The 24,742-nt window shown below is 48.9% G+C and overlaps 1 protein-coding gene across 3 annotated transcripts in view; it reads right to left on the bottom strand.

Annotated features, from left to right (window-relative positions):
* Window positions 1-9,346: 9,346 nt before the first annotated feature.
* The window catches only part of Slc43a2 (solute carrier family 43 member 2), a 51,924-nt gene continuing 36,528 nt past the window's right edge, over window positions 9,347-24,742 (bottom strand). The window contains exons 5-14 of one of the 3 annotated variants that reach the window (XM_008828776.3): window positions 22,701-22,793; window positions 20,886-21,019; window positions 20,600-20,802; window positions 20,075-20,221; window positions 16,568-16,579; window positions 15,831-15,969; window positions 14,457-14,586; window positions 11,804-11,877; window positions 10,552-10,675; window positions 9,347-10,074 (exon numbers count right to left, since the gene is read on the bottom strand). In XM_008828776.3, the coding sequence (XP_008826998.1) occupies window positions 9,913-10,074; window positions 10,552-10,675; window positions 11,804-11,877; window positions 14,457-14,586; window positions 15,831-15,969; window positions 16,568-16,579; window positions 20,075-20,221; window positions 20,600-20,802; window positions 20,886-21,019; window positions 22,701-22,793 (1,218 nt within the window). In that variant the 3' untranslated portion in view covers window positions 9,347-9,912. The remainder of the gene's footprint in view (window positions 10,075-10,551; window positions 10,676-11,803; window positions 11,878-14,456; window positions 14,587-15,830; window positions 15,970-16,567; window positions 16,580-20,074; window positions 20,222-20,599; window positions 20,803-20,885; window positions 21,020-22,700; window positions 22,794-24,742) is intronic. The other 2 variants (XM_008828777.3, XM_008828778.3) reach the window with 2 other exon arrangements.

A 24,742-nucleotide genomic window follows, 5' to 3' on the forward strand; every position in this document is an offset into this window, starting at 1 on the left:
AAACAGGAAGAGGTAACTGGAGCATCTAGGGACTGGGAGGGGCTAGGTTTCTGGTAGGTAATGATAATATGGGCTAAGGACCATGGTAGGACAGCTAAGGGTTTTAGCAGTGATGCCAGCAGATTTAGGGTACAAAGTTTCCCTCTAAAGGCTGGGGGCAAGGGGTAAAGAAGAGAGGGATGGGTCAGGTCAAAGAATAGGCAGGGGCACCAGGTAGAAAGTTGCTGCAGATGTACAGGGAGCAGTGAGAGGTTAAAAATAAAAGCAGATTGTGCTGGTTGTGGTGGTACATGCCTTTAATCCCAGCACTTGGAAGGCAGAGGCAGGCGGATCTCTGAGTTCAAGGCCAACTGGGGCTACAGGGAAACCCTGTCTTAAAAAGACCAATAAATGAATAAATAAATAATAAATAAATAAATAATAAAATAAAAGCAGAACTTGCTGACTAATTGGTAGGGCAACTGTGAGAGCAAGGGAGGAAGTGAGAAAAGCATACAAGTTTCCAGACTGGGAACCTGAATACACAGACTGCATTCAGTGAGAACTCAGGAAAGGGTAGGCAGAGAGGAGCCAGTGACTCCAGGTGGGACTGGGAGTGGGGTTGTGCTTGAATGACAGCTGGATGTAATGGTGAGGGAGCTACCTAAGGCAGGAACTTGGAGAGAAATGGGGAGCAGATGGCTATATTATTACCAGCCGTGACCAGTCCCCAAGCTACCCTAAGTGTTGCATGTGTTGGCCATTCATTCATCAAACTCTAGAGAGCAAAGAGAGCTCCAGAAACCCAGGCCCAAGACCCTTGAGGGAAGGCCAGGATTAAGGAAGTGACCTGGCCCTTGGTCCCTTGACCCTCCAGCCCAGGGCTTTTTCTCTCCCATCGTATCAAGGAATAGTTCTCTAACAAATGCTGGCTCTCTTCAGGAAGTAACTAGATCCTGCCCTCCTGGGAACTTACAGTCTAGTTAGGGAAACTACATTTACTCATTCACTCAATAAGTATTGATTGAATACCTGGCCCTGTCCTGGGTCTTTTCCTAGGCACTTAGGATTCAAGGGTGATCAAGCAAAACAAGATCCTCTTCTTGCTGAATGGAGGGAAACATGGCATAAGCAAACACAGATGTGTCTTTCAGAAGAGACAAGTGTGACTTGAAGGCTGAATTGGATGACTTGCCTTGGAGGGCAGCATTAGTCAGTGGTCACAGAAGACTCTTAAAGGAGGTGATGTTTAGACAAGACAGTGGAATTACTGATAATTGATAAAAACTGAAGCAAGGTGAGATTGGAGGGCTGTGCTGGACACCAGCAGAAATAAAAAAGGAAAACAATCATCAGGGCCAGAGACATAGCTCGGCTGGTAGAATCCTTGCCTAGCATGCTCAAAGTCCTGAGTTTGATCCCAGCACCACATAAACCAGGTCATAACTATAATCCCAACACTTCAGAGGAGGAGACAGGAAGATCGGAAGTTCAATGTCTTCTTCCTCAGCTTCACATGGAATTTGAGGCTAGCCTGGGCTACATGAGACTTTATTTTATTTAATTAATTTATTTATTTTGGTTTTTTTGAGACAGGGTCTCCCTGTAGCCCCAGCTGTCCTGGAACTCACTATGTAGACCAGGCTGGCCTTGAACTTCAAGATCCACCTGCCTCTGCCTCCGGAGTGCTGGGATTAAAGGTGTGTGCCACCACGCCCAGCTTGATACCTTTTTTTTAAAAAAAAAAAAAAAAGCACAGGGACTGGAGATATGGCTTAGCCATTGAGTGCTCCAGGGAACATGAGTCCAGTTCCCAGCACCCATGTCAAGCAGCTCACAACCACCAGTACCTACTCCAACCTCAGGGAGGGATCCAATGCCTCTGGCCTCCTTGTGCCTTTCATCTTCATCTCTGGATCTCATAGTTCAGCCCCCTGCGATCTCCCTTGCCTGGCCAGCCCTTGTTACCACCTCAGTTACAGCCACACTTGTAACCTATCTCTGTGTATCTCGGGAGACTATGTTTCAGTTTCCATCTTCTGCTTTGTCCCTGCGTAGCTGACAAGATGTGCTGTTCTCCTAGCCTCTGTTTCCCCCATTCCCTCTCTCTCTCTTTGGTTTTGAGACAGGATCTCACTTTGTAGCCCAGGCTGGCCTCAAGTTTCTGATCCTCTAATCCAATCCTCCTGCCTCAGCTGCTGGGATCACAGACATGTACCACTACACCTGGCTCTGGCTTTTTAAATTTCATCCTCACAGTACTTACTGGACAGCTATGTCACACCAGTGCCATCTGAGTCCTTGGAGGTATAGTGATGACCAGGACAGGGTATGTGCCAACTCTCAAGGAACATTCATTCTGGTAGGGAGACAGACGCCAGGCAAAGAACAGACAGGGCTGCAGGTGGAGCTCAGTGGTGGGGGCACAGTAAGTAGGGATCTAACTGAGTTCTATCCCCAGTACTGGGAGGAAAAAAAAAGACAAAAACAATCTCATGACCCAGTACCCTGGCTACACAGCTCATTCTAGTAGGCATAGGAATTGGCAGATAGGCTTCAGGAGGGGACAACTTGGGAGCTGGGCCTGAGAGAGCAAGTTGCTCTGCTCCAGGCATCCCTGAAGATTTCCCATCACTAAATAGGGACTTGTGTGCCCTCAGGACCTTAATTCAAGTGTTCAACCCATTTGCTTTCTCAACAGCATTCATTATGAGCCAGGCTGGAGGAAACAGAAATAAATAGAAATGATTTCTAAAGCCCCATGATTGTGTGTGTGTGTATGTGTGTGTGTGTGTGAGTGAGTGAGTGAGTGACATCTGCTGGGTCCAGTAAGATGGGCAGATAGCCGTGGTGCCTCAGGAGGGAGGGGACCCTTTTCCTCCTCTCCTCTCTCTCCACCTACAACACTGCTTGGCCTACATAGGGTTAAAACAGATTTAAGCAGCTGTGATATTTTTCTTAAAAAATATTTTGAGCTAACTTTTAAAAAGGGTGATATTTTATGTAAAACTCAGGATTTCCAGTTTCTCAAAGGAAAAAAAAAATCAGAAGATCTGACCCCCTGGGGCACATTTCCACATGACAGTAAATAGCTGGAGCTATGTCAAGGCTGTCCCCTAAGTGGGGGCTGCAGTCACCACCTGGTGCATCCTTGAGATGGAGGTCAAAGTCTAGTTGTCCCTGACTGGCCACAGAGCTTATGCTCAGTGTAAGTCATCTGCTTACACTGGAGATAGTTCTGTGCTCTCTCCATCAAAAGTGGGGACTGGAACAGTAATGACAAAGGGATGTAGCAGAGCTCAGCATTCAGGTTTGCCGGCCTAACATTCCAGCATCTCTGCCCTGGGTGAGCACTCCACCTCACTGACCAACCCTTCCCCTGCCTTCAGGCCCCCTTCCACACCAGCAGCATCAAGAGCCGGTTTCATACAAGGGACGAGTCTGAGCAAGAGATATGTGATCCCAGGAGAAAAGAGCCACAGGAGCCACAGAGAAGTTCTTAGTCATTCTCAGCATACATTTATTGAGTGCTTACTGTGTGCCAAAGAGTAAGCTGGGGGCTAGGAACAGTAAAGGGACAGGGAAGAAACAGGGTCAGCATTATCAGTGACAGTGTGTGACCCTGGTGAACACAAGGAATGAATTCACCCTCAGGCCCCACTCTAAGCCTTGGACCCTGACCACACCTGCCTAGATGCTCCTAGCAATAGAAAGGGATGTGATGAATAAGATCCTTTCCTTCCTCTGCCTGCAGGTGGCATGGCACAGGGGCAAGCTCATACACATTCCTCCAAACACAGACACACCAGAACACATCTCAGACCTGCACAGGTACAGGGGTACGTGCGCGCGCGCACACACACACACACACACAGAGTCAGAAACCTGGCCAAGCAGTCATCCAAAAAGGTGGTATTGAGGTGACATCTCAGGGCTGGGATTTCAGCCGTCAATATAAATCTGCCCACCATTTAGAGATAACCCTGACTCTTTGGCCAAGCCTCTTACCAAAATGTGAAAGACAAAGTGGGCAAGGGAAAAACTTAAGGCTTTGCTGAAAGAGAAGTTCTGAGGGGGTGGGTCAGAAGTATAGACCTCATCTTCACTTGGTCACCAGTCTGGCATGGTCCATCACCTTAGGGAGGTGTCCTGTCATATGGGGGGAGGGGTGCCTTGTTCCCTGTGCTGTCTGCTATCTTCCAGGGCCACAAAATAATCCCACTATGATTAGGTTTCTGCCAAGGCAGGCACACCATTGCTCAGGCTACATGTCCCCTTAGCTGCACTGTGAGGTCATGGGTGTCTCCATTTCACAGATGAGGAAACTGACTCAAGACTTGCCCAAGGTCTGGTATGGTTGGTGCCTACCTTTAATTCCAGCACTCAAGAGGCAAAGGAAGGCAGATCTCTGTGAGATTGAGGCCAACCTAGTCTGCATAGAGAGTTCCAGGCCAGGCCAGCTGGAGACCCTGTCTCAAAAAGATCCCCCCCCCCGCAAATTGCCTAAGGGTGCTAAGATAGTATGTGATATGGCCTTTAACCTTTGTGATTCCTTCAGTGTCTTAGCATGGGGAAGACAGGGCTTCCCTCTGAGAAGAGTCGAAGTCAGGGAGCTACCTGTGACCCTGGTTGTCTTGGATCTGCCCAAGTAGAATGACTAACTTCAGGGACCAAGGGGCACAGATGGTAGTTCGGCGTTGGCAGAGGGAAGCCAGAACCATGACAACCTCGTCGTGGAGGGTGCTGACTCTGCTGAACACCCAGGAGGCTGTTCACAACCTGAGAGTTCAGGTGAGTCAGCATATGAGGTACAGTCTCACCTTGACCCCCCCAACCCCAGGGAAGGGCAGCAGCTGGAAGATAAGCAGCCCCCCAAACACTTTGGGGTTCTTACCCTCATTAGCCCATGGTCTGTATTTGGGGAAATTGTCACCATGCTTAAACTGGGCCCTGGTAACTGGCACAGATAAGGCACATCACTGGCCCAAGAACCTATGAGAACCCTTGGTATTACCCTTCATAGGAAATGGGACAACTGCTGAAGGGGACCCTGTAGCCTGGCTCCTTGGAGAAGATTTTGCAGGGCTCTCTGCAGAAGCCCTCTCACCACTGGTTGTCATAGCTTATCCCCACCCCTCACCAGCCACCCCGGATTGTGCATCTGCTTAAAATCACACAGGCATAGCAGTGCACAGCTGTAATCCCTGCAGTCAAGAAGCAGAGGCAGGAGAATGTCAAGGTCAAAGACAGCTTTGAAGAACATTGTGAGACCCTGCCTCCAACCAAAAAAGACCCCCAAACCTCTACTTAACTGAATGTATTTGTGCTATCTGGAACAGTCTGTCCATATAACTTTAATACTGGATGTCCCCACACACACACCATTTTCAGTGTCTATGGGGTCTAGGCCAGTCCCCACAGACTACCTGAGCCACTCAAAGCCATGACCAGGGTTTACATAGTTTTCCTTTTTTTTTTGGTCTTTTTGAGACAGGGTCTCCTTGTAGCCCCAGCTGTCCTGGAACTCACTATGTAGACCAGGCTGGCCTCAAATTCACAAAGATACGCCTGCCTCTGCCTCCCAAGTGCTGGGATTAAAGGCATGTACCACCACACCCAGCTATGTAGTTCTTTTCACCAGAACAATACTGGGTAAGGGAAGGGAGATGGAATAACACAGAAAGGAGCCCCTAAGGACCTGCACCTTGTCTTTGGCCATAGTGCAGATTGGAGCCAGCCATGAATAGGCTCAGTAGGAAGTGATGCAGGCAGAAGACTAGAGGAAGCCAATGCCGAAGAATGAATGCCTCAGTCATAGACGAAGGACTCCTAGCAGTGCCTGTGACACTGGCTCCTGAGTGAAACCACAGGGCTAGGTATCATTTCTTGTCCCTTCCACCCTAACCTGCAGGACAAGGGGGAAGATGTGCGGTCTGGAGGCACTTAGTGCCTCTACCTGTGTCCTGTGTCCAGCCTGTGGTTCTGTCCTCATCTCAGGGCACTCCTCTAGAGGTTGTGCTCTCCAGAAAATAATTCCCCAAGTACCCATCAGCCTCCAGAGCTGAAATGACGCTAGTGGGAATAATTTACCCCACTCCTGAGGAAGCTTTGGCTCTAGGACATGGAGACCATCATGAGCTTGCTCTTCCCTTCCTTGGGCTACTAATGCCATACAGGAGGCCTGGCACCCCCTGGGCTGCTGCTGTCAATGGAATGTTTTGGGCTAGAGGGCCTTGCCTGCTTCAATGACTTAAGACCCACATGTAAGTCCTGGTTCTCATTTTGGGTGAGTTACTCCACCTCTCTGGACCTGTTTCTCCAACTATAAAATAGGGATGATAGCACCTACTCCACTCTACCAAGTTACCATGATTCAAAGACACTAGAAAAGCATGTAACCTGCCAAGGCAGGGCAGAATGGCCCCTGACTAAGAAGTTCCTAGCTCATCTGGCTTGCTACACCTCTGTACACTATCACTGATGCTTCTAATCCCTGTTGCCCTGGGCTCTTTTCCATTCTCATGTTTAGTTTCTCAACCCTAGGATATTCCCTCAAAGGGCCATACCCAAAAGGTATGGCCAGCCGGGTGTGGTGACACATGCCTTTAATCCCAGCCCTTGGGAGGCAGAAGCAGGCATATCTTTGTGAATTTGAGGCCAGCCTGGTCTACATAGTTAGTGAGTTCCAGGACAGCTGGGACTACAAGGAGACCCTGTCTCAAAAAGAAAAAAAAAAAGGTATGGCCACTGGGCAGGGCCAGTGCCAGCACAGACCATGTCTGACCAACCTCAGTGTTTGTTCTCAGCAGGAAGGGGTTTTGCTAGTCAGCATTTCCTCAAACTGCCTTCCTCTTCAATGCATCTCAAACTATGGGAGGTACCAGATTCAAATTAAGGCAAAGTGAGACTTTTTTTGCTTTGCCTCTTTTTGAGGCAGGGTACCCCTGTAGCCCCAGCTGGCCTGGAACTCACTATGTAGACCAGGCTGGCTTTGAACTCACAGAGATCCACCTGATTCTGCCTCCCAAGTGCTGGACTAAAGGCGTGCACTGCCACGCCTAGCAAGACCTGCTATCAAGACAGTGTCTCACATAGCCCAGGCTGGCTTCAGGAAACTCATCATGTAGCAAAGGATGACCTTGACTTCCTGATCCTGCTGCCTCCACCTCCTGAGTGCTAGGATTGCAGGTGTATACCACCATGCCCAGTTTTACTCAGGGCTGGTATCAAACCCAAGGCTTTGTGCATGCTGGGCAAGCATTCTACCTACTGAGCTACATCCCTACCCAGTCCTGGCATCTACAATCTTACCCAACATCACAGGGCCTTCTGCTGTGAGTGGCCACTTGGGTCACACATGAGAACGGGGGATGGCTCCAGTGATTACAGCCATGACTCAGTAGCATGCCACAACCTTGTGTATGAGATGGGTTTCACTATGTAGCTCAGGCTGAAACTTGCCATCCTTTGCCTCCTGATGCTGGGATTACAGGCATGCACTACCATGCCCAGTCCAATTTGCCAGATTCTTTACCACAGCAGCTATTCCATTCCCATCAGCAATTCATGAGACCTCCAACTTCTTCACATCCTCATAAACACTTGTGGTTTTGTTGTTTTGAGACAGAATTTTGTTATGTAGGCCAAGCTGGCCTGGAATTCATGATCCTCCTGGCTCAACCTTCAGAGTGCTGGAATTACAGGTGTATGCCACTTATGCCTAGTACCAGATCCCTTTTTGAATAGCTTCAGTGTTCCTGAGCATGGAGAAAGTGTTTTAAGTACTCACTGACTTTAACTCAGCATAGCCTACATTTGACTGAAGTCTTTCAAAGCAGAATAACCATTAACACATTAGACCAGTGCTTTGAGCAATGTTGATACAGTTCTTTTAGGGGACTGAATCTAGGCCTTACACATAATAAAATGAGCTCTACCACCTAGCTACATGCCTAAACCCCAGAGAAGGGTTCCCAGCAGCTCATTATTTGGGGGGTTGTGATTTTAGTGTTTGAACAGACTGAAGCCTAGGAGATTTGGTGGTCCTGTTACTATGGAGCCTGGGTGTGGACCTTCTTTGTGTGTCCCACCACATTCTGATGCTGTTTAGCCTGGGGTTTTCCTGGAGTCACTGTGTGGCCTGTACTCAAGGAATAACCTTTGGGGTTATGAGGTCACAGGAAACAGTGTAGATGAAGGGGTCAGAATTGGCCTGTCTAGCTAGGACAGACAGCAGAGGTGGCAACCCCCACTTCTTCATAGCCCTATGAAGTGTGGGACATCAGGGATTTCCCTTGCCTATGCTCCTCCCTGGACAGGTTTCTGAGGAAGCTGGTGAACAGTCAGGTACAGCTGGGCTGGTTAGTGGCAGAACATCTTGTCCTGCCTTTCCCCCTCAATCTTCAAACAGGCACATACAGTGGTCAACCGATATGCTAGGAGGGGCATCCCTTACCAAAAAGAAAATGGGTTTATTGCTTTATAAAAAGAAGTCTGTCGGGCGTGGTGGTGCACGCCTGTAGTCCCAGCACTCAGGAGGCAGAGGCAAGCAGATCTCTGTGAGTTCAAGGCCAGCCTGGTCTACATCATGAGTTATAGAACAGCTTGGGCTACAAGGAGACCCTGTCTCAAAAAGACCAAAAAAAAAAAACAAAAAAAAAAAAAAAAAAAAAAAAAGAAAAGAAGTCTGATAAAATTAAAGAGAAAACCACCATAGACTTAAAATCAACTCACCCCTCTTGGCATCTCAGGAGGTCTGAAACACATTTCTGGGGCCTATCAAAGTGTTGAGCTAGGCAGGCGTGGCCTCTGCCATGTGAACAGCTCCCAGACCTTGATGGAGTCTGCCAGCAGGGGGCACTGTGACCACACAGCCATAAGGTCTGGGCTACAGTGCAAGGCTGGCTCTCCCATCCTGGGCCTGCTGCAGGCCTGGCTGGCTCCTAGTCGGGTCCATGATGATAGGGGTAGGCCCTGGAGTCAACCCCCTATTATGTATACATGCATGCACACACACATACCACACAAACACACAAACCTCCAACATTCACCAATCTACCTCTCTGCTTAGGCCTAGCTCTCCTTGTCTGTCAGCCAGTCTTACTTCCACACCAAAACAGCTACGTGTATATCAAGGGGTACCCTCGTGATACCCCTTTAGTTCTCCTCAGGTTGTAGACTGGACCAAAGGTGGCAGTAGAAATGTGCTTCCCCCACCCCTCCACCCCCTTAGGGAGAAGGTGAAGGATGACCCATTAGCCTTGTCCATGGCTCCAAAGGCTTTGTGTGACCATTCTGCCCTCCATCCCTTCCTTAGCCTGAGCCAGGGGTGCTTTTCCACAGGCCTTCAAGGAAAGGACAAGCCAGGGACAGGCCACAGGGAAGCTGGAATTACAAAGGGGTTAGCACCAACAACAGGAAAACGGGTCCTTCCTTCCTCAGGCAGCCTCAGACTGGCCAGGGGAGGTAAGGGGCCAGGCAAGGGGAGTGCAGACAGTGCAAGCCTTTGTCCTCAGGCAGGCGTAATTGGTGGGCATGCAGCAGAGAGGCAGGATGTGGGTGGATGACAGCAGGCCCCTCTGCTTTGGGAAGAGGCAGAATCCAGACCCTTGAGGGAGAGAACCTGCTCTTTAAGAGTGCCCTTGGCTCCATGTACAGGCCCCACGGAGACCCAAGGCCCCATAGTTCCTTGGGGTGAAAGCAAGGCCAGGGCAGCCCTACTTCTAGCAGAGAGAGAATCAGTCCTCCTGGGCATTTTCCTGACCTTCTGCACCAGAGCTCCACAACAGGACCAGGGCTTTGTGAGGGAGCCTGGGCTCCAGTGTGGTGAAGGACAGGATCCAGGGAGTACATGGGATCCTCTGGGACAGGGAGGATGACAGCGGTCAGTCACTCAAGCATGGATAGGAGGCCACAGCGCTGAGGTGGTGGGCACTACACGAAAGCCTCCTGGTTGGATGAGCCATTGATCTTAAGGAACAGCTTGTCGTCTTCCCTCTTCTGCTGCAGCTGCCTCTCCAGCTGACGCCGGTAGCAGATCAGGTAGAGTGGCAGGCAAAAGCCCAGCATGCTCACAACAAGCAGACCGACATTCACCTGGGGAGGCGGGGAGTGGGCTGTCACAAGGGGCAGCCTGGCAGGGGCTGTACTCACTGCAGGGCTGGGAAGCACCCTTCTGCATTCTCAAGTTTGGGGAAGGAAAGAGGTCATAGGAGAACAGAAGGAAAGTTAAACTAGAAGGTTCAGGATGTCCTAGGGCTATCATTCCACACTCTAGCATCCAAATTCCCCATCTCCACAGGCCACTCTGCAGGCCTCAGGGCTTGGGCTAGTGTTGGAACAACTCATGATAGTATCTGGATTACAATCCTGGTCCTGGCTGGAAGGACTGGGATTTACCCCAAAATCAGGTCTAGAGAGGCCATTTTTCTCTTCCTATCTGGCCATCATTCACAAGGGACCTCTGACTGTGTTCTAGCTAAAGGTCCCATACTGCCTGTCCCTGGGGCTGCAAGTGAAGTCTCCATCCCACTTCCCGGTGGCAGAGTGGAGAGACACCCCAATATTTCTTACCCACAGAGGGTCTCCTTGGAGGGGACCCATCATGGCCAGAAACAGTGGCTGCTGCAGAAGAGCAAAAAGTGCACTGACCAGAGATTGCAGTCCTGTGAGGCTGCCAAACTGTGTGGAAGGGTACCTGTTGGGGCAATGAGACCTGTCACAGCCAGTGCCATTCATGGATTTCCAAAACCCCTCCTCAGCCTGGCCCAGGTGTGCTGGGAACTGGGGCTGCATCATCAGAGTCTATAGGGAGAGGGAGGGACAGCCTCAGGATGGCTGGGTGCTGGCCCCTGAGGCTCCAGACTCTGGAAAGGGCCACTCCCATGCTCAGATGTGCCCTGGGCCTGTGGGTGTCAGGCTGCACAGAGTAGAAAGCATGGTGCCAGAGGAGTCTGTGGCTTGGGAAACATGCCCAGGGACAGGTTGGAGTCTGGGCTCTGCTGTACCCTCCTCCAGAGGAGCATTGTGCAATCACGGAAACTCAGCATCACAGCTGTTGCCTGACTCCCTCACACCCTGCCGGGGCAGCCACAACTTCCTCTGGGCCTGGGGGGGCTGGGGGGACGGGGGACAGGCAGACCTGGAATGACCCCCTGTAGGATCCTGCTCAAAGAGGAAAGGAGTTCTGGGTTTAATCTCAATGAACATTAGATTTTGCTACCCCAGAGGTAGGAAGGGACTCCTAACAAGAATGAGCTGTTCTCATGGTCAGAGACAGTGGATGATGGCATTTGGGTTCCAGATTATGGGCCAAGTTCTAGGCCAAAAAAGGAAAAACAGCTGTGTGGCCTCTTGGAAAAGATTCAGGTTTCATTGTAGCCAGGATTCAAGGAGATTATGGTCAGCAGTGGGCCCTTTGAGGCTCTGGGTAAGGACAGCCCAGCACTTCTGGGATCACTGCACTTATTTCGGACCATTTGCACTTAAATATTTAGCTTCAGGCATCCAGAACCCAACCCCATCCCAGTGAGCAGCCAGGGATAGCACTAGGACTCAGCTGAACAGAAGCCCTGGAGGCCTTAAGGCACTGACCCAGCTGGAGACTGATCGTGTTAAATGCTAAGGCTTGTGGGCACCCAACTATCTGCCTGCTGACCCACCTGTCAGGTATGTATGATCTTTCCTGACACAGCCAGTAGAAACCCTGGTACCTTGCCCTGATACAAGAAGATGAACCGTGCCAGGGCAGTAAGGGGCTTCAGAGTCTCTGTCCCGCCAGCAGCTCCCTCAGGTTCCCACATCACCCAGAGCTTCCAGGACTTACACAGCAGCATACAGGCCTCCTACAGCAGAGTGGATGAATCCTCGAACAATCGTGTGCAGGACAAAGGAAAAGATCTGAGGGAGGGAAGAAGGGAGAACAGAGCATGAACAGGAGATTCCCAGGGCTTCCTCTGTCCCTTCCCCCTAGGTCCAGAAGACCCAAGCACGGGAGTGAGGACCATCTGGAGCTGGCCCCTACCAGCTCTCTCCTCTCTAGTGCAGACTGTTGTGTAATTAAAATTTTTTAAAATTGCATCTATTTATTTATTTAATGTGCATGCGTGTGTGTGTGTGTTGTCTCCACATGCCATGGTGCACATATGGAGGTCAGAGGACAACTTGCTAGAGTCAGTTCTCTCCTTCCATCATATGGGTCCCAGAGATCAAACTGAGGACATCAGTCTTAGCAAAAGTGTCTCTCTTTGCTAAGCCATCTATTTTACTGGCCCTTTCATGAATTTTGTAGCCAGTTGCTAAGCAATCATTATAAAAAATTAAATTAATTTATAATTAAAACTTAAGGGCTGAGCATGATGGCACAAGCCTTTGATGCCAACACTTGGGAAGCAGAAGCAGGTAGGTCTCTGTAAGTTCGAGGCCAACCTGGTCAGTCTATTTCAAGAGATCCAGGACAGGCAGGACTACATAAAGAGATCCTGTCTCAAAAAAACCAAACAATGGGGGCTGGAGAGATGGCTCAGCAGTTAACAGCATTGGCTGTTCTTGCAGAAGACCTGGGTTCGAATCCAAGCACCCACATGGCAGCTAACAACCATCTGTAACTCCAGTTCCAGGGAATCTGATGCCCTCTGGCGGGCACTGCACAACATGGGTGCACTTATTTACACACATGTAGGCATAACACTCAAAAAACAAATACATTTTAAAAATTCAAAAAACAAAACAAAAAACTAACCAAACCAAAAACCCAACCAAAAACCTTTTAAGTTGACTATATTAAAATAAAGGTAATAAATGCTTGAAATTTATTGCTTCCTAATCTTTTCACTTGTTTTACTACTGTTCTGCTCCAAAAGAGTTGTCCATTTGGTGTGTCTGTAGGGCAGAAACCCCCTATGGTGGTGGGTTCCTGAGACTGCCATCCTGATTCCATGTTTATTGGTATATTAGAAGCCACATACCCGGGTGTGGTGGCGCACACCTTTAATCCCAACACTCAGGAGGCAGAGGCAGAGAGGCAGGCGGATCTCTGAGAGTTCGAGGCCAGCCTGGTCTCCATTAGCAAATCCAGGCCAGCTGAGGCTACGGGGAGACCTTGTCTCAAAAAAACAAAAAAAAAAACAAAAACAAAACCAAGGTTCCAGACCTCCCCTGCCCCAATGTTCAGGAGGACTCTATCTTTATTTACCCAAGGTGTTTCCCAGAGGCCTTTATGCCTAGTCATCCAGGGCAAACTGGCAAATGGTTGTCCTCACCTCCCTAGCAGGGCTCTACCACAGGTTCTAGCAGGCTTCTTCTTGGGAAAGCCACCATTGGCAAGCTTAGCAAGCCCTGAGAAACTCTTGTTAAGGAACCCTCAGAGGCACCAGCTATTGGCTCTGCTACCCCAGGACTCTGTTTTGTCCTTTGTTTCCTTTATATATAACCCTGCCATCTTGCTTAGCAGCTAGGACCTGCTCCCAGGAATGTGGGCAGTGGAGGGAGTCAAGGCTACCCTTGGCAGGGTTGAAGAGGGCTATGTACATGTGGATTTAAACAGGCTTCATCGCTTCATTCCAACCTTTTCCTAACTTGTCCTTCAATGAGAACTCAATAAAAGAAAAAGCAGATGGCTGTCTTCCACTGAACATTGTCCCTCAACTAAACAAGCTGGTTAGGGCAAAGGTCTACCAATCTCTCCCACCTGGAACTGATGCAAGTGTTTCATGGCTTACTCTGGTCTGCATACCCAGTATCAGCAAGTACATGTGACTGTACCTGTGGGTATGCACACTTGTGTGCTAATGCAGCTTAACACCTGGTATCTTGTAAACAGAGAGAGCCTCTTACTTTCCAGAACTGGCAAGAGACACCATCTGGACTTGGGCTATGCCCAATGGGAAGCAATGCCATCACTTGTATCCCTTCAAAGTATGTAAACTTGGGAACTGGGCCAAAATGGACTGCTAGAACACTCACAGGCCACAGGGTGGGGCCAAGCAGGTACAAAGTCTACTTTGCTTGCAAACTCTAGCAAGTCAGGTTTCTTGTGCAAAGCCAGGTATTGTGGCACAACCTCATCTCAGCTCTTGGGAAACCAAGGAAGGAGAATCTTAAGTTTTAGGCTAGCCTTGGCTAAACCTCTTTGGACAGCAGATTCCAATTATTTGAGAAAATGTAAAACAGGCATCCACATAGTTCCAGGAAACAGATGATAATGGTACCTATGTTATACTAAAGGCAGAGAACATGGTGTTTTCTTGGAGAAGAGTGAGTCCGATGAAAGACAATCGGTCTTCACAGCTCACCATCCGGAGCACAGGGGTGGGGGGAGGGGGTGGGGTGGCGCAGAGGAGGAGCAGACCTCCCATAAGCTAAACTGGATGGAAAGTCACATTTACTTTGTAGATGACACTCAACATAATTTTTAGCATCTAGGCATTCCTCATCCTTGCCTCATGCCTCACCTGGCCTCTCCCTCTCCCCACACCCACCTGTAGTGGCAGACTGGGAATGAGACAGGTCACCCCAAAGCCCACAAGCAGCAAGTTTGTAAAGGCAAAGGCTCGCATGGCATTAGTGACTTTCTGGATCTGCCGGTCTCGTTTCTGCTTCTTCTCGCCTCTGTGAGAAAGAGCACACAGAAGTTGGGGGAAGTCTCTGGAGGAAGAGACTTTTTGGGCCCTCCCAAAAAGTCAGGCCTCAGGGGTCCCAGAATGTGGGCTGATGTGAGAGTCACAAGTCACTCAAACACATATTAGGGGCTGTATAGGGATTAGAACCTCACTGGGGACAGTCTCTGGGCCACCTTCCCAATTGAGCAAAGTGTGATCTAAGTGGAGGGTCTCACAGCTGGGAAGATGGCACTGAATCCACGGTGATGCTCAGTGAGGACCAAGCTCAGGTAATGGGGAGGGAAGGAGTATAGCACAAGCCAGCGAGGAAGCAGTGAAGTCTTACTTCACCCAAATCTTGCTGGTAATAAGCCAGAAAATAAGCCAAATAAGAGAGTGAGTGGATTTCCCCTGGGGTGGGGGGAGGGTAGGACAGGGTGAAGGGAAATAAGTATGCACAAATAACCTCTTGGCTCTAGGGCCTGACCTAGATAACAAAGAATCTTTGTAATTATTTCCTTGTTTATTAACCCTTACTGGTTCCAGTCATACCACCCACACTGATATGCCATGGATGATCACACGACCCAATGCCAAGTGTTCAGAGGTGGGCAGCAATTCTCAGGCCCACCACTTCCTAACTATGTAACCTCTATAAGATAACACCTAGCCTCAGTGCCCTCATCTGTAAAATGGGTACAACACTAGTACAAATGGCATCTTGATGTCATGAGTCTGAACTGTGTGTTAAGGCACTGTGTGTTAAACTTGGCATTGGCCTGATACAATAAATAATAGCTTATTATGTAAAGGTGGAGTCCTAAAAGACAGCATTTAACTCATCTTCTGATCTTAAGAGCCCCGCCCTTCCACAAAGAGGGATCTAGCACCCTGTTTAACCCTCACATTCAACTCATCATTAACCCACCTGATTAGTTTGTGACTGGAATAAACCCCAGAGGCAAGTGGCCTCAAAAATAGACCTCTCATGTAGCTCGTGACAAAGATCTGAGTGGCATCCTGGGGCCCTGGGCTTTCTGTTGCTATCTTCCTTGCTTTTGTCTTTTTGTAAGTGTCTCCCAAACTTCAGCATATCAGAGAATTTCCATAAAGAGGTTGGGAAAATGTGTGCTGAGCTTGCAAGGGTTCTGAGAGCACGCTCTCACCCCTCCTGCTGTCTGTAAGGTTGACCCTACCCACCAGGCCCTGCCTAACACACAGTGTGACCCAGTTGTCTTTCTTTGGCCTACGTACTGGGTGGTGTCTTTCTCCTCAGGCTCATCAGTGGCATCTTCGCACTCCTTCAGCCTCCAGTCCATGATGTAGCCGATGACAGGAGCTGTCAGCAGGCAGAGCAGCTGGAGTGCGCCAAAGATGGAGGTGTAGAGGGCAACTGAGGAGGAACATGGCATGTCACGGGAGCTCTGAGCACAAAGCCCCAGGGACGAGCTTGAGTGAAATTGGAAGGGGCAAGTGCCCACAGGCTCTCAGTGGTCTGTCGCACAGACCCCTTATCAGTGTGAGTTGAAGGGAACCTACAGACTTTTAACTTCTGAAATAAAAGCTGGAACAAAGACCAGGTCACCCAATTTTCTGCTCCAAACTTCTACTTTTCCCCAGAAACATCTAATGAAATCCAGTATGTCACAATAATACCCCCCCACCACCAGAAGTTCCAGGAAGTCACTCTGACTCGGGAACCACAAAATTACCAATGCCCAAGACTGAAGCTTTGTATGTGGACTGGCCATTCCTTGTCTGCCTCCAGAAATATACCAGGAAGGCAAAACTCACAAGGGCTCTGACGTCAGGGTTTCAATCTTCAAAGAGACTTAAAAATGGGGGTTGGCAGGAGCCTCAGGGAAAAATAGCTGAATGCTAAATGTTCCCCCTTTGCCCCCACCATTTTGGTCATCAGAGATGTTTGCAATTCAAGATGAGAAGTCTCTGAGCTGAAAAGAGTAGCTGTTCCCCAACAAACCTCTGCTTACCTGTTGCCATCACTTCATCAAGAAAGCAAAGGTAGAGAAGCAGAGAGAGATGTCAGTGACAGAAAGGGCAACGGCCATTACAGGCAAATGGGGAGAGGAGGCAGGCTAGCTAGATCAGGCACCAACACATACTTTACATCCCACAAGACCCCTTCAGAGTGTTCAAGGAAGACTGAGCTCACACAGCTCCAGGAACAGATCTGAGAGAGAACCCAGCCTGGCTGGCATTGTCTTGGTTGCTGCTGCCTCATCACTGGCAGGCTGGTGAGTCAGGCCTGTGGTCCTGCCTGACCAGACTGTGATGGGAAGTGGCATGCTGTGTGCAGAAGGCCTGGCAGAATCAGAGTCCCCCAATACCATGTGACCCTGTGGGATTGCTGCCACTCAAAGAGCAGGAAAGGTCAAAGGATCTGTGCCAGATACCCCAGCCAGAGCCATCTGACACCTCAGGTGTCCCCAGATAGCCAGAATTGGTCCTTTTCCCTTGCTGGCTCATAGCAGCCTCTCTGAGTCTAGAGAAAACCAAGCTCCTGTCTGCCTCAGACCACACTTCCTACACTGATTTCCTCTACTTCTTGAAACTGTTTAATTTTTTTTTTAATTTTTATTATTTTTTTATTTCATATGTATGAGTGTATTGCCTGCAAGTATGTAAGTGCACCTGTGTTGTGCAAAGCCTGTAGAGGTCAGAAGAGGGTATCAAATTTCACTTAAGTTCAATCTCTGGAACCCACAGCGGAAGGAGAGAATAAACTCTCGAGAACTTTCCTCTCACCTGGAGTGGTGGCACATACCTTTAGTCCCAGCACTCAGGAGGCAGAGGCAGAGGCAGGTGGATCTCTGTGAGTTCAAGGCCAGCCTGGTCTACATAGTGAGTTCCAGTCCGGCTGGGACACAGGAAGACCCTGCCTTGAAAAGAAGAAGAAGAAAAAAAAAAGAAAACTGTCCTCTGACCCCCAAATGGATGCCCACACTTACATACACACCTCCTCAACACAAATAATAAATATACAAGTTTTCTAAAAAGAAGTTAAGAAAAATAAATTGAAAGAAAGTAAATAGGTCTAGAGATAGCTCAGGAGTTAAGAGCATGTACTGCTCTTCCAGAGGACCCAAGTTTGATTTCCAATACCCTCATCAGGGGACTCAAAAGCCTGTAACTCCATCTTCAGGGAATCTGTCACCTCTGGTTTCTGAGGGCACCTGCACTCATGTGCACATACCCCTACCACATACACATAATTTTTTTTTTCTTTTTGAGACAGGGTCTCCTTGTAGCCCCAGCTGGCCTGGAACACACTATGTAGACTAGGCCTGCCTTGAACTCACAGAGATCTGCCTGCCTCTGCCTCCTGAGTGATTTTATATATATAATTTTTTTTAAGTAAGTAAATAGTTGAGAAAATACCTCTCGGGTAGCAAAATATTTAAATTTTTTTTTACATTTATTTAATGTGTGTGTGTATGTGTGTGTGTGTGTGTGTGTGTGTGTGTGTTGTATGTGGACAAACATGCCACAGGGTATCTGTGGAGGCCAGAGGACAACTTGTGGGGAGTCAATTCGTTCCTTCTACCATGTGGATTCCAGAAACTGAACTTAGGTCATGCGGCTTGTAACCAGCATCTTTACCTGCTGAGCAATCTCAGCAGCCTCTGCAAAAGGTGGGTATGACGGTATACACCTATAATACCAGCAAGTGGCTGAGACAGGAGGCTCACCAAGAGTTTGAGGCCAAACAGGTCTACTAAGGAAGTTCCATACCATCCTGGGCTACCATGTCTCAGAAAAATAAAGTCTCAACCTCAAGAGGCTGCCTTGCAAGGGAAGGTCAGGGACAAGCTCCCTCTATACACTGCAAGGGTCTACAGTTCTGGGCGAGTGTTTATAATACAGGATGTCTACATAGGATACCTCAGCTTTCTTCAAAGTGTACACAACTGCTTTTAATGACTTAATGAGTTCTTTACATAAAAGCAAGATTCTACCACATGCAGAGGTTCACACCTGTAGTCACAGCTATTCAGAAGAGGACTGCTTGAACCCAGAATTTTTTTGTTGTTGTTGTTATCTTTTTGAGACAGGGTCTCCCTGTAGCCCCAGCTGTCCTGGGACTCACCCTGTAGACCAGGCTGGCCTCAAACTCACAAAGATCACCTGCCTCTGCCTCCCAAGTGCTGGGATTAAAGGCGTGCCCCACCACATCCGGCAAGCCCAGAATTTTGAGACCAATTTAGGCAATACAGCAAGACCCACCTCAGTGCTGCCCTGCCCCCGGACAGAGTCTCATGTAGCCCAGGCTGGCCCTCTAATATGCTATGTAACCTAGGATGACCTTGAACATCCGATCGTCTTGCCTCCACATTTGGAGAGCTGAGATTATATGTGTGCATCATCACACATATGCTTATGTGGCGCTAGAGAGGAACCCAGGGCTTCATTCATACTAAGCAAGAACTCTACCAACTTAAAAAAAAAATTCAAAAAGGTTCCAGAGATCTAAATTTAGGGAAATTATCATTGGGCTAAACAAAGCTGAATAGGTCTGTTTCTCCCATAAGGCCCCTGAGGCTTTTAATCTCATAACAATTTTTTGTTCATTATGTTAAGTGTTTCTCCACTTTATTTCCCCACTAAAGAGCCAGCAGTACCTAGCACTCTGCTGTATTTTCCTTCTGTGAAAGCAGGCTTTTTTATCCCATGAAAAACTGGTATTTGGCTCCTTGGAAGCTCTGTACATTATCTTCCCATTAGTGAAAACAAAAAGTTGCAGGCTGGTGAGGCAGCCAACAAAGAGGATTGCCGAATGTGTTTGTCTTGATTGTGATGACTAAAGCTGAGTCAGCCAGGCCCCAGGGAAGTACTGACTTTCTCTGTAGAGCAAAGTCCCTAGTCAGCTGAAGACCTGCTGCTGTTTTCCTGTGGGTTATCAGTTTGGTTTCCCAGAGTGAACAAGCCACAACTGGATTATTTGCGCCCAGGAAGCTCAACCAGGGAGGGATGCAGATCCTAGTGTGAGCCCTACTGCCCCAGAGTCCTCGGCCAGGACAAAAGTCCTTCCCTCAGTCCCCTGGGTGTCCAGAAGCCAGGCGTGTAGTCCCTAGGATCAGAGATGTGATCCTGTGGGGCTGGGCTGCTGTCTTTGGAAGTGCCCGGGCCAAAGCCTCCATCTGAGCAGTGTTTTCACTTACAGATACAGCCTTTGGCCCTCCCCACTGGCACTGGAAACACACCCCACACCCTAAACACATGGAGCTATTTTAGTTCTTTTCTCCCTCCTCAGCCAGGAAACCCTGATGGGGACATGAAAGAACAGTCAGGCTGGCTGTGATGAAAGAGCCCTGACAAGCAAACAGGGCCTGGCCTCAGACACTGCATTTCACACCCCTGCTGATCTAGCTTAGACTAACACCTTCCAGCTGGTAGAGCTGGTGGCCTTCACTTGGCTGGTGGGAGTGACACAGTTGCCCTCCCCTGGAGTGACACGCCAAAGCCCAGGGAATACTTACCTGTCTTCTGGTCACCACTAACAAGGAACTCGAGGATGCTGTTCATAGCCCCCATGTAGAAGATCAGCCGCAGCTGTGTAACACACATGGTGACCAGGCTAAGCAGCAGGATGGGGCTGAACACACTGTGCATAAACGAGGGGGCTGCTGTGGGAAGAAGGCACAGGGCTCAGGACCAGGAGACATGTCCTACCTATAAAGGGGCTAGAGCAAGGGAGGGAGGCCCAATGTGCTGATCCTGCGCTGGAGGTGAGAGGAAGCTAAGGAAGGGCCCTGGGGAGGTTCATGTTGCTAATCAGCAGATCCCCTAACCTCTCTGAGCCTTAGTGTGCTTGTCTGTAAAATAGGACAGGTGGGGCCACTGCCCCTTTTGGGATGGAGTGGGAATTCAGTGAGATAAAACCCACAGAGCCTCAGCCAATGATGCCCAATCAAGAGGGCACCGGGCTACACCCAGGATATAGATGAGGATATCCCTCCAGACCTCTCAAGCCAATTTGGAAGGCAAGGGCACATGTCGGGTACCTGCAACATCAGGCTGGCACTTCACCTCCAGGTCAACAGTGGACAGGCACAGCTTGTGGCCCTCCTGCAGTGCAGTTTGCTCTTTGGCAGTCCTCATGGAGCTCCCCACGCTCAGGCGGCGCCCCACTGTGGTCACCTGCTTGTAGAACTGCTTCCCTGTGATCTTGTGGTCAAAGCCCAGCCAGCTGAATTTGATCTTCACCCTGGAGGCCACAAGGAGGGTGTTTGTGGGTGCTGCCTGGGACCCTGGCAGCATGAAGACAGAGCAGAGAGCACGCCTACTTACGAGTAGTCCATGTCCTCTGGCCCTGGGAAGGGCTCTAGCGGCCAGTTGAAGAAACAGTTGAGGAAAACGAGTCCAGAACAGCCAGCCCAGACTACGAGGATGACAACAAAGGAGGCACCAGCATCGTAGATGAGCTACCGGGCAAGGGGGCAGAGTTAGCAGGGGGAAGGCAGAGTGGGCCCCACGCAGGAGGCAGCCAACAGCTCCTGCTCCCACTGTGCTGGGCTGGCTGAGAAGGCATAGCCCTATGAGCTGAGCTGTGTGGTTATCAGAACCCTGCATTGTGATAATTCCAACTGTCTGTCCCAGGAATCCAGGAATCCAACTTGAACCAAATGTCACCATCTTGGACAGGCCTTTGCTGGTCACCCTGTCACTGTCATGGTCTGTCTCCCTCTTGCACAGTGGACAGCACTGGCTGAGATTTTTCTGCTTCTTGTTTGGGGTTTTGGTTTCTCTTTTTTTTTTTTTTGAGACAGGCTCTTATGTAGCCCAGGCTGGCTTCAAACTTGCTTTGTAGCCTTGAACTCTTAATTTTCCTGCTTCCACCTCCCGACACAACTCACTGACTTGTCTGTGTTGGTCTAGATGCCTGAGGATGGGAACCTGCTAGACTCAGACACTGGTACTTCTCTAGCATCTTGATGAGTACACACAGCAGGTACCCCCAAGATACTCAAGGAACAGACAGACAAATGCACTGCTCTGTGAAACAGGTGTGACATTGTCAGGGTAAGTGGTTATAATCCTGGCAGAGGAGTAGTACTGACCTTGCAGACGAGCAGCCTGCAGTGCACAGAGGCACTGATGTCACCATTTTTCTTCTTTTCTTTCCCCTTCCCCATGTTCCTTACTTTTTTTAAACTGTAGTAGGGATGAAATTTAGGGTTTCCTGCATGCTACATAAGCTTCTACCAGTGAGCTATATCTATAGCCCTTTGTTTTTTTTTAAATTATGAGACCAGATCTTACCAAATTGCCCAGGTTGTCCTTGAATTTGCTCTGTAGCCCAAACAGGCCTTGAACTTACCATCCCTTCCTGCCTCAGCTACCTGAGTAGCCAGGATTGTTTCCATTTCTTTCCAGTGCCAATGTAAGGGTCCCCAAAGTACTAGCACAGAGTTGTCCAGCTCCCTAGGGAGGAGGCTAGCACTCACAGACACAGAAGATGAATTTCTAGTTCTTCCACCATCCAGGAAATCCACAGGATGGCTGGCCAGATTCCCACCATCTACCACATGGATTCCCAGGTACTTATCCCTGTGACTCCCTTTCCTCATCGTAGTACATTGATTCACTTTGGTGTCAGTGCCTCGTGAGGGAAAAGCTCCTGTTGACACCCTGACAGAGCAGCAGGACCAGGGAGGGAACCTAGTGGGTTGTGAGGTCTTGGCTTCTTCCTGATCCCATGTGACTTCTACAGGTTCAGAATCCTGCCTGGGAGGGAAACAGCTGAACCAGCTTGGCCAAGGGCAGAGCTTTGACTAACAGGGAGCACAGCCCAACAACAGCAGTCGGGGGGCTCTTGGGACAAGAGGCAAGTTTGCCCACCCTCCTTTTCCCTTCTCTAGTCTGTCTGCAGTCACACACTACAGTGACAGGCTAGCGCCCTTCTCCCCTCTAGGATCTAATGGTTTTCTTTTCTTGCTCCTGTGATGCCAGCTGCATCCGGCCCAGGTGGGAGGGGCAGCAAGAGGCCATCCCTAGTGCTCACTATGACCTCTCTCTTCAGAGGCTGCCGAAGCCTTGGCAGAAACCTCCGCCCAGATGCTAGGACAAAGCACACATGCAGGAAACTGTTAGCCACACCCTCACCTTGATTCCTGGGAAGGTGACTGCTGAGGAGGCATAGGATCCAATCATCAAGGCAATAAATGTGGACCGAAGGTCACCGAACATGTTGGGCAGCTAAGGCGATAGAGGTAGGAGGGAAAGGTTTAGGTCACAGGCATGTCTCACCTTTTCATTGTGAAACGACACTGTCATCTACAAAGTTCACACTCAAGAACTGCACAACTGAGTCACACACACACACACACACACACACAGACAAAAGAAGATCTCAAAATGTTTTAAGTAAGTTGGGCCCTGTTCATAGCTATCCTGGGAAGCAAAACAGACACACCTGAGGGAGGAGGGAAGCGAGTAAGACAGTCAGGCATCACTTCTTACCTGTGGAATTCACAGGCTAGCAGTCCAGCCAATTACCACTAATTGCAAGCTTTCCCTTCCCAGACAGAGGTGGAGGAGAGGAGAGGAGAGCAAGGAAGAAATCCCACTCCAGATGTAAAGACATGGCCATTTGATTTTCTGTACGTCTTCCCCCTCCACTCCTCACACACAGCAGGGCCTTTGTCCTCTTTGAAGGATGTTTGAAAGAGCAAAGCTGTGAATCTTAGGCATCCCTCAAAGGGATAAAGACTGTTAAAAAAAAAGAATCTATTTGGGGAAATGAGTGTCATATTATAAATAAAAATATCAGAGTTCCAGAAGGACCAGATGTCAGCAAAAGCTGCTTTCAGTTTTAAGAGGTTTCTGGAAGGTGCCAATTACAGTTCTGACAAGACAGGTGGCTCAGTCTGTTCCTGCTTCTGATTTTTTTAAGTGTAAGAAGAGGATTCTCTTGCACTTGACCCTCTACCCTAGGAGCTACCTGACACCCTAGAAGGCCAAGATTACAAAGGCTCAGGCTGTTTTAAACACTCTCTAAGCATTGGTGCCTATCTAAAATGACTTCAAGGCCAAATCCCAGTGAGTCCTAGAAACCCAGGCCTGGTAAGATACCACAATATACTGGGCTGGCAAGATGGGTCTGTGGATAAAGACACTTGTCAACAGGCCTAACGACCTGAGTTTGATCCCTGGGATCTACATAGTGGAAAGATAACCACAAGTGCTCCCCTTGAACTAAATAAATAAATAAACAGATAAATAAATAAATAAATGTAATTAAAAGAAAAAGGAGGGAGGCTGGCTCAGAGGTTAAGAGCACTCGCTGTTCTTGCGGAGGACCTGGATTCAGTTCCCAGCACCCACATGGTAGCAGAGAACTGCAGGAACTCCAGTTCCAGGGGATCTGATGCCCTCTTCTGGGCTTCCACAAGCCATTCATACACATAAAATTAATTAATTAATTAATTGAAAAAACGAAAAATTACCACACCACAATATAGTTGTGGACTCTAACACATTGGGGCAAAGCACATCCTCCCAACAACCAGCCACAGCTCCTTTTCTCCAGTTCCAAGAGACTGTAGCCCATGCTGTGGAGCATTCCCACTGATCCTGAAGTACCACTGGCATTGGGGACACCCTCTGGAGAGCTATGCCCCCTATTTCATTAAATTAATGCAGTATATGTGGGCTTAGGTCATGCCTACCCCCATTGATTTCGGACCATTTTTGTTTTATCAAATACGGCTACAGCCTGGGCATGGTGATACATAAGTATAATTCCAGCACTCTAAAAGCAAAGGAAAGAGGGTGTTAAAGTCCCAAGTCAGCCAAGGCTCACAGCAAGACCCTATCTTAAAACGAAAGGCTACCGTAAACCAATTCATTGCTACTAAATGGAGGTAGCTGAAACTATGCCTGTCTCTCGTCATTTCTGTTTTGCCCATAATTATAAATAAATAAGCAATGAATACTATCAAAATAAAAGAATTTTATGTTCCAGGCTAGGCATGGGCCACATGTCTATAATCACAGGATTCAGGAGGCACAGGAAGGAGATCACTGCAAGTTTGAGGCAGTATAATCTATATAGTGAGTTCTAGGCCAACTAGGGCTACATAGTAAGACCCTGCCTCAAAAAAAACATAGGCAGTGAGATGACTCAATGGGTAAAGGGGCTTGCT

This window comes from Nannospalax galili, unplaced genomic scaffold (assembly GCF_000622305.1).
Source record: "Nannospalax galili isolate Female #2095 unplaced genomic scaffold, S.galili_v1.0 scaffold212, whole genome shotgun sequence".
Lineage (NCBI taxonomy): Eukaryota > Metazoa > Chordata > Mammalia > Rodentia > Spalacidae > Nannospalax > Nannospalax galili.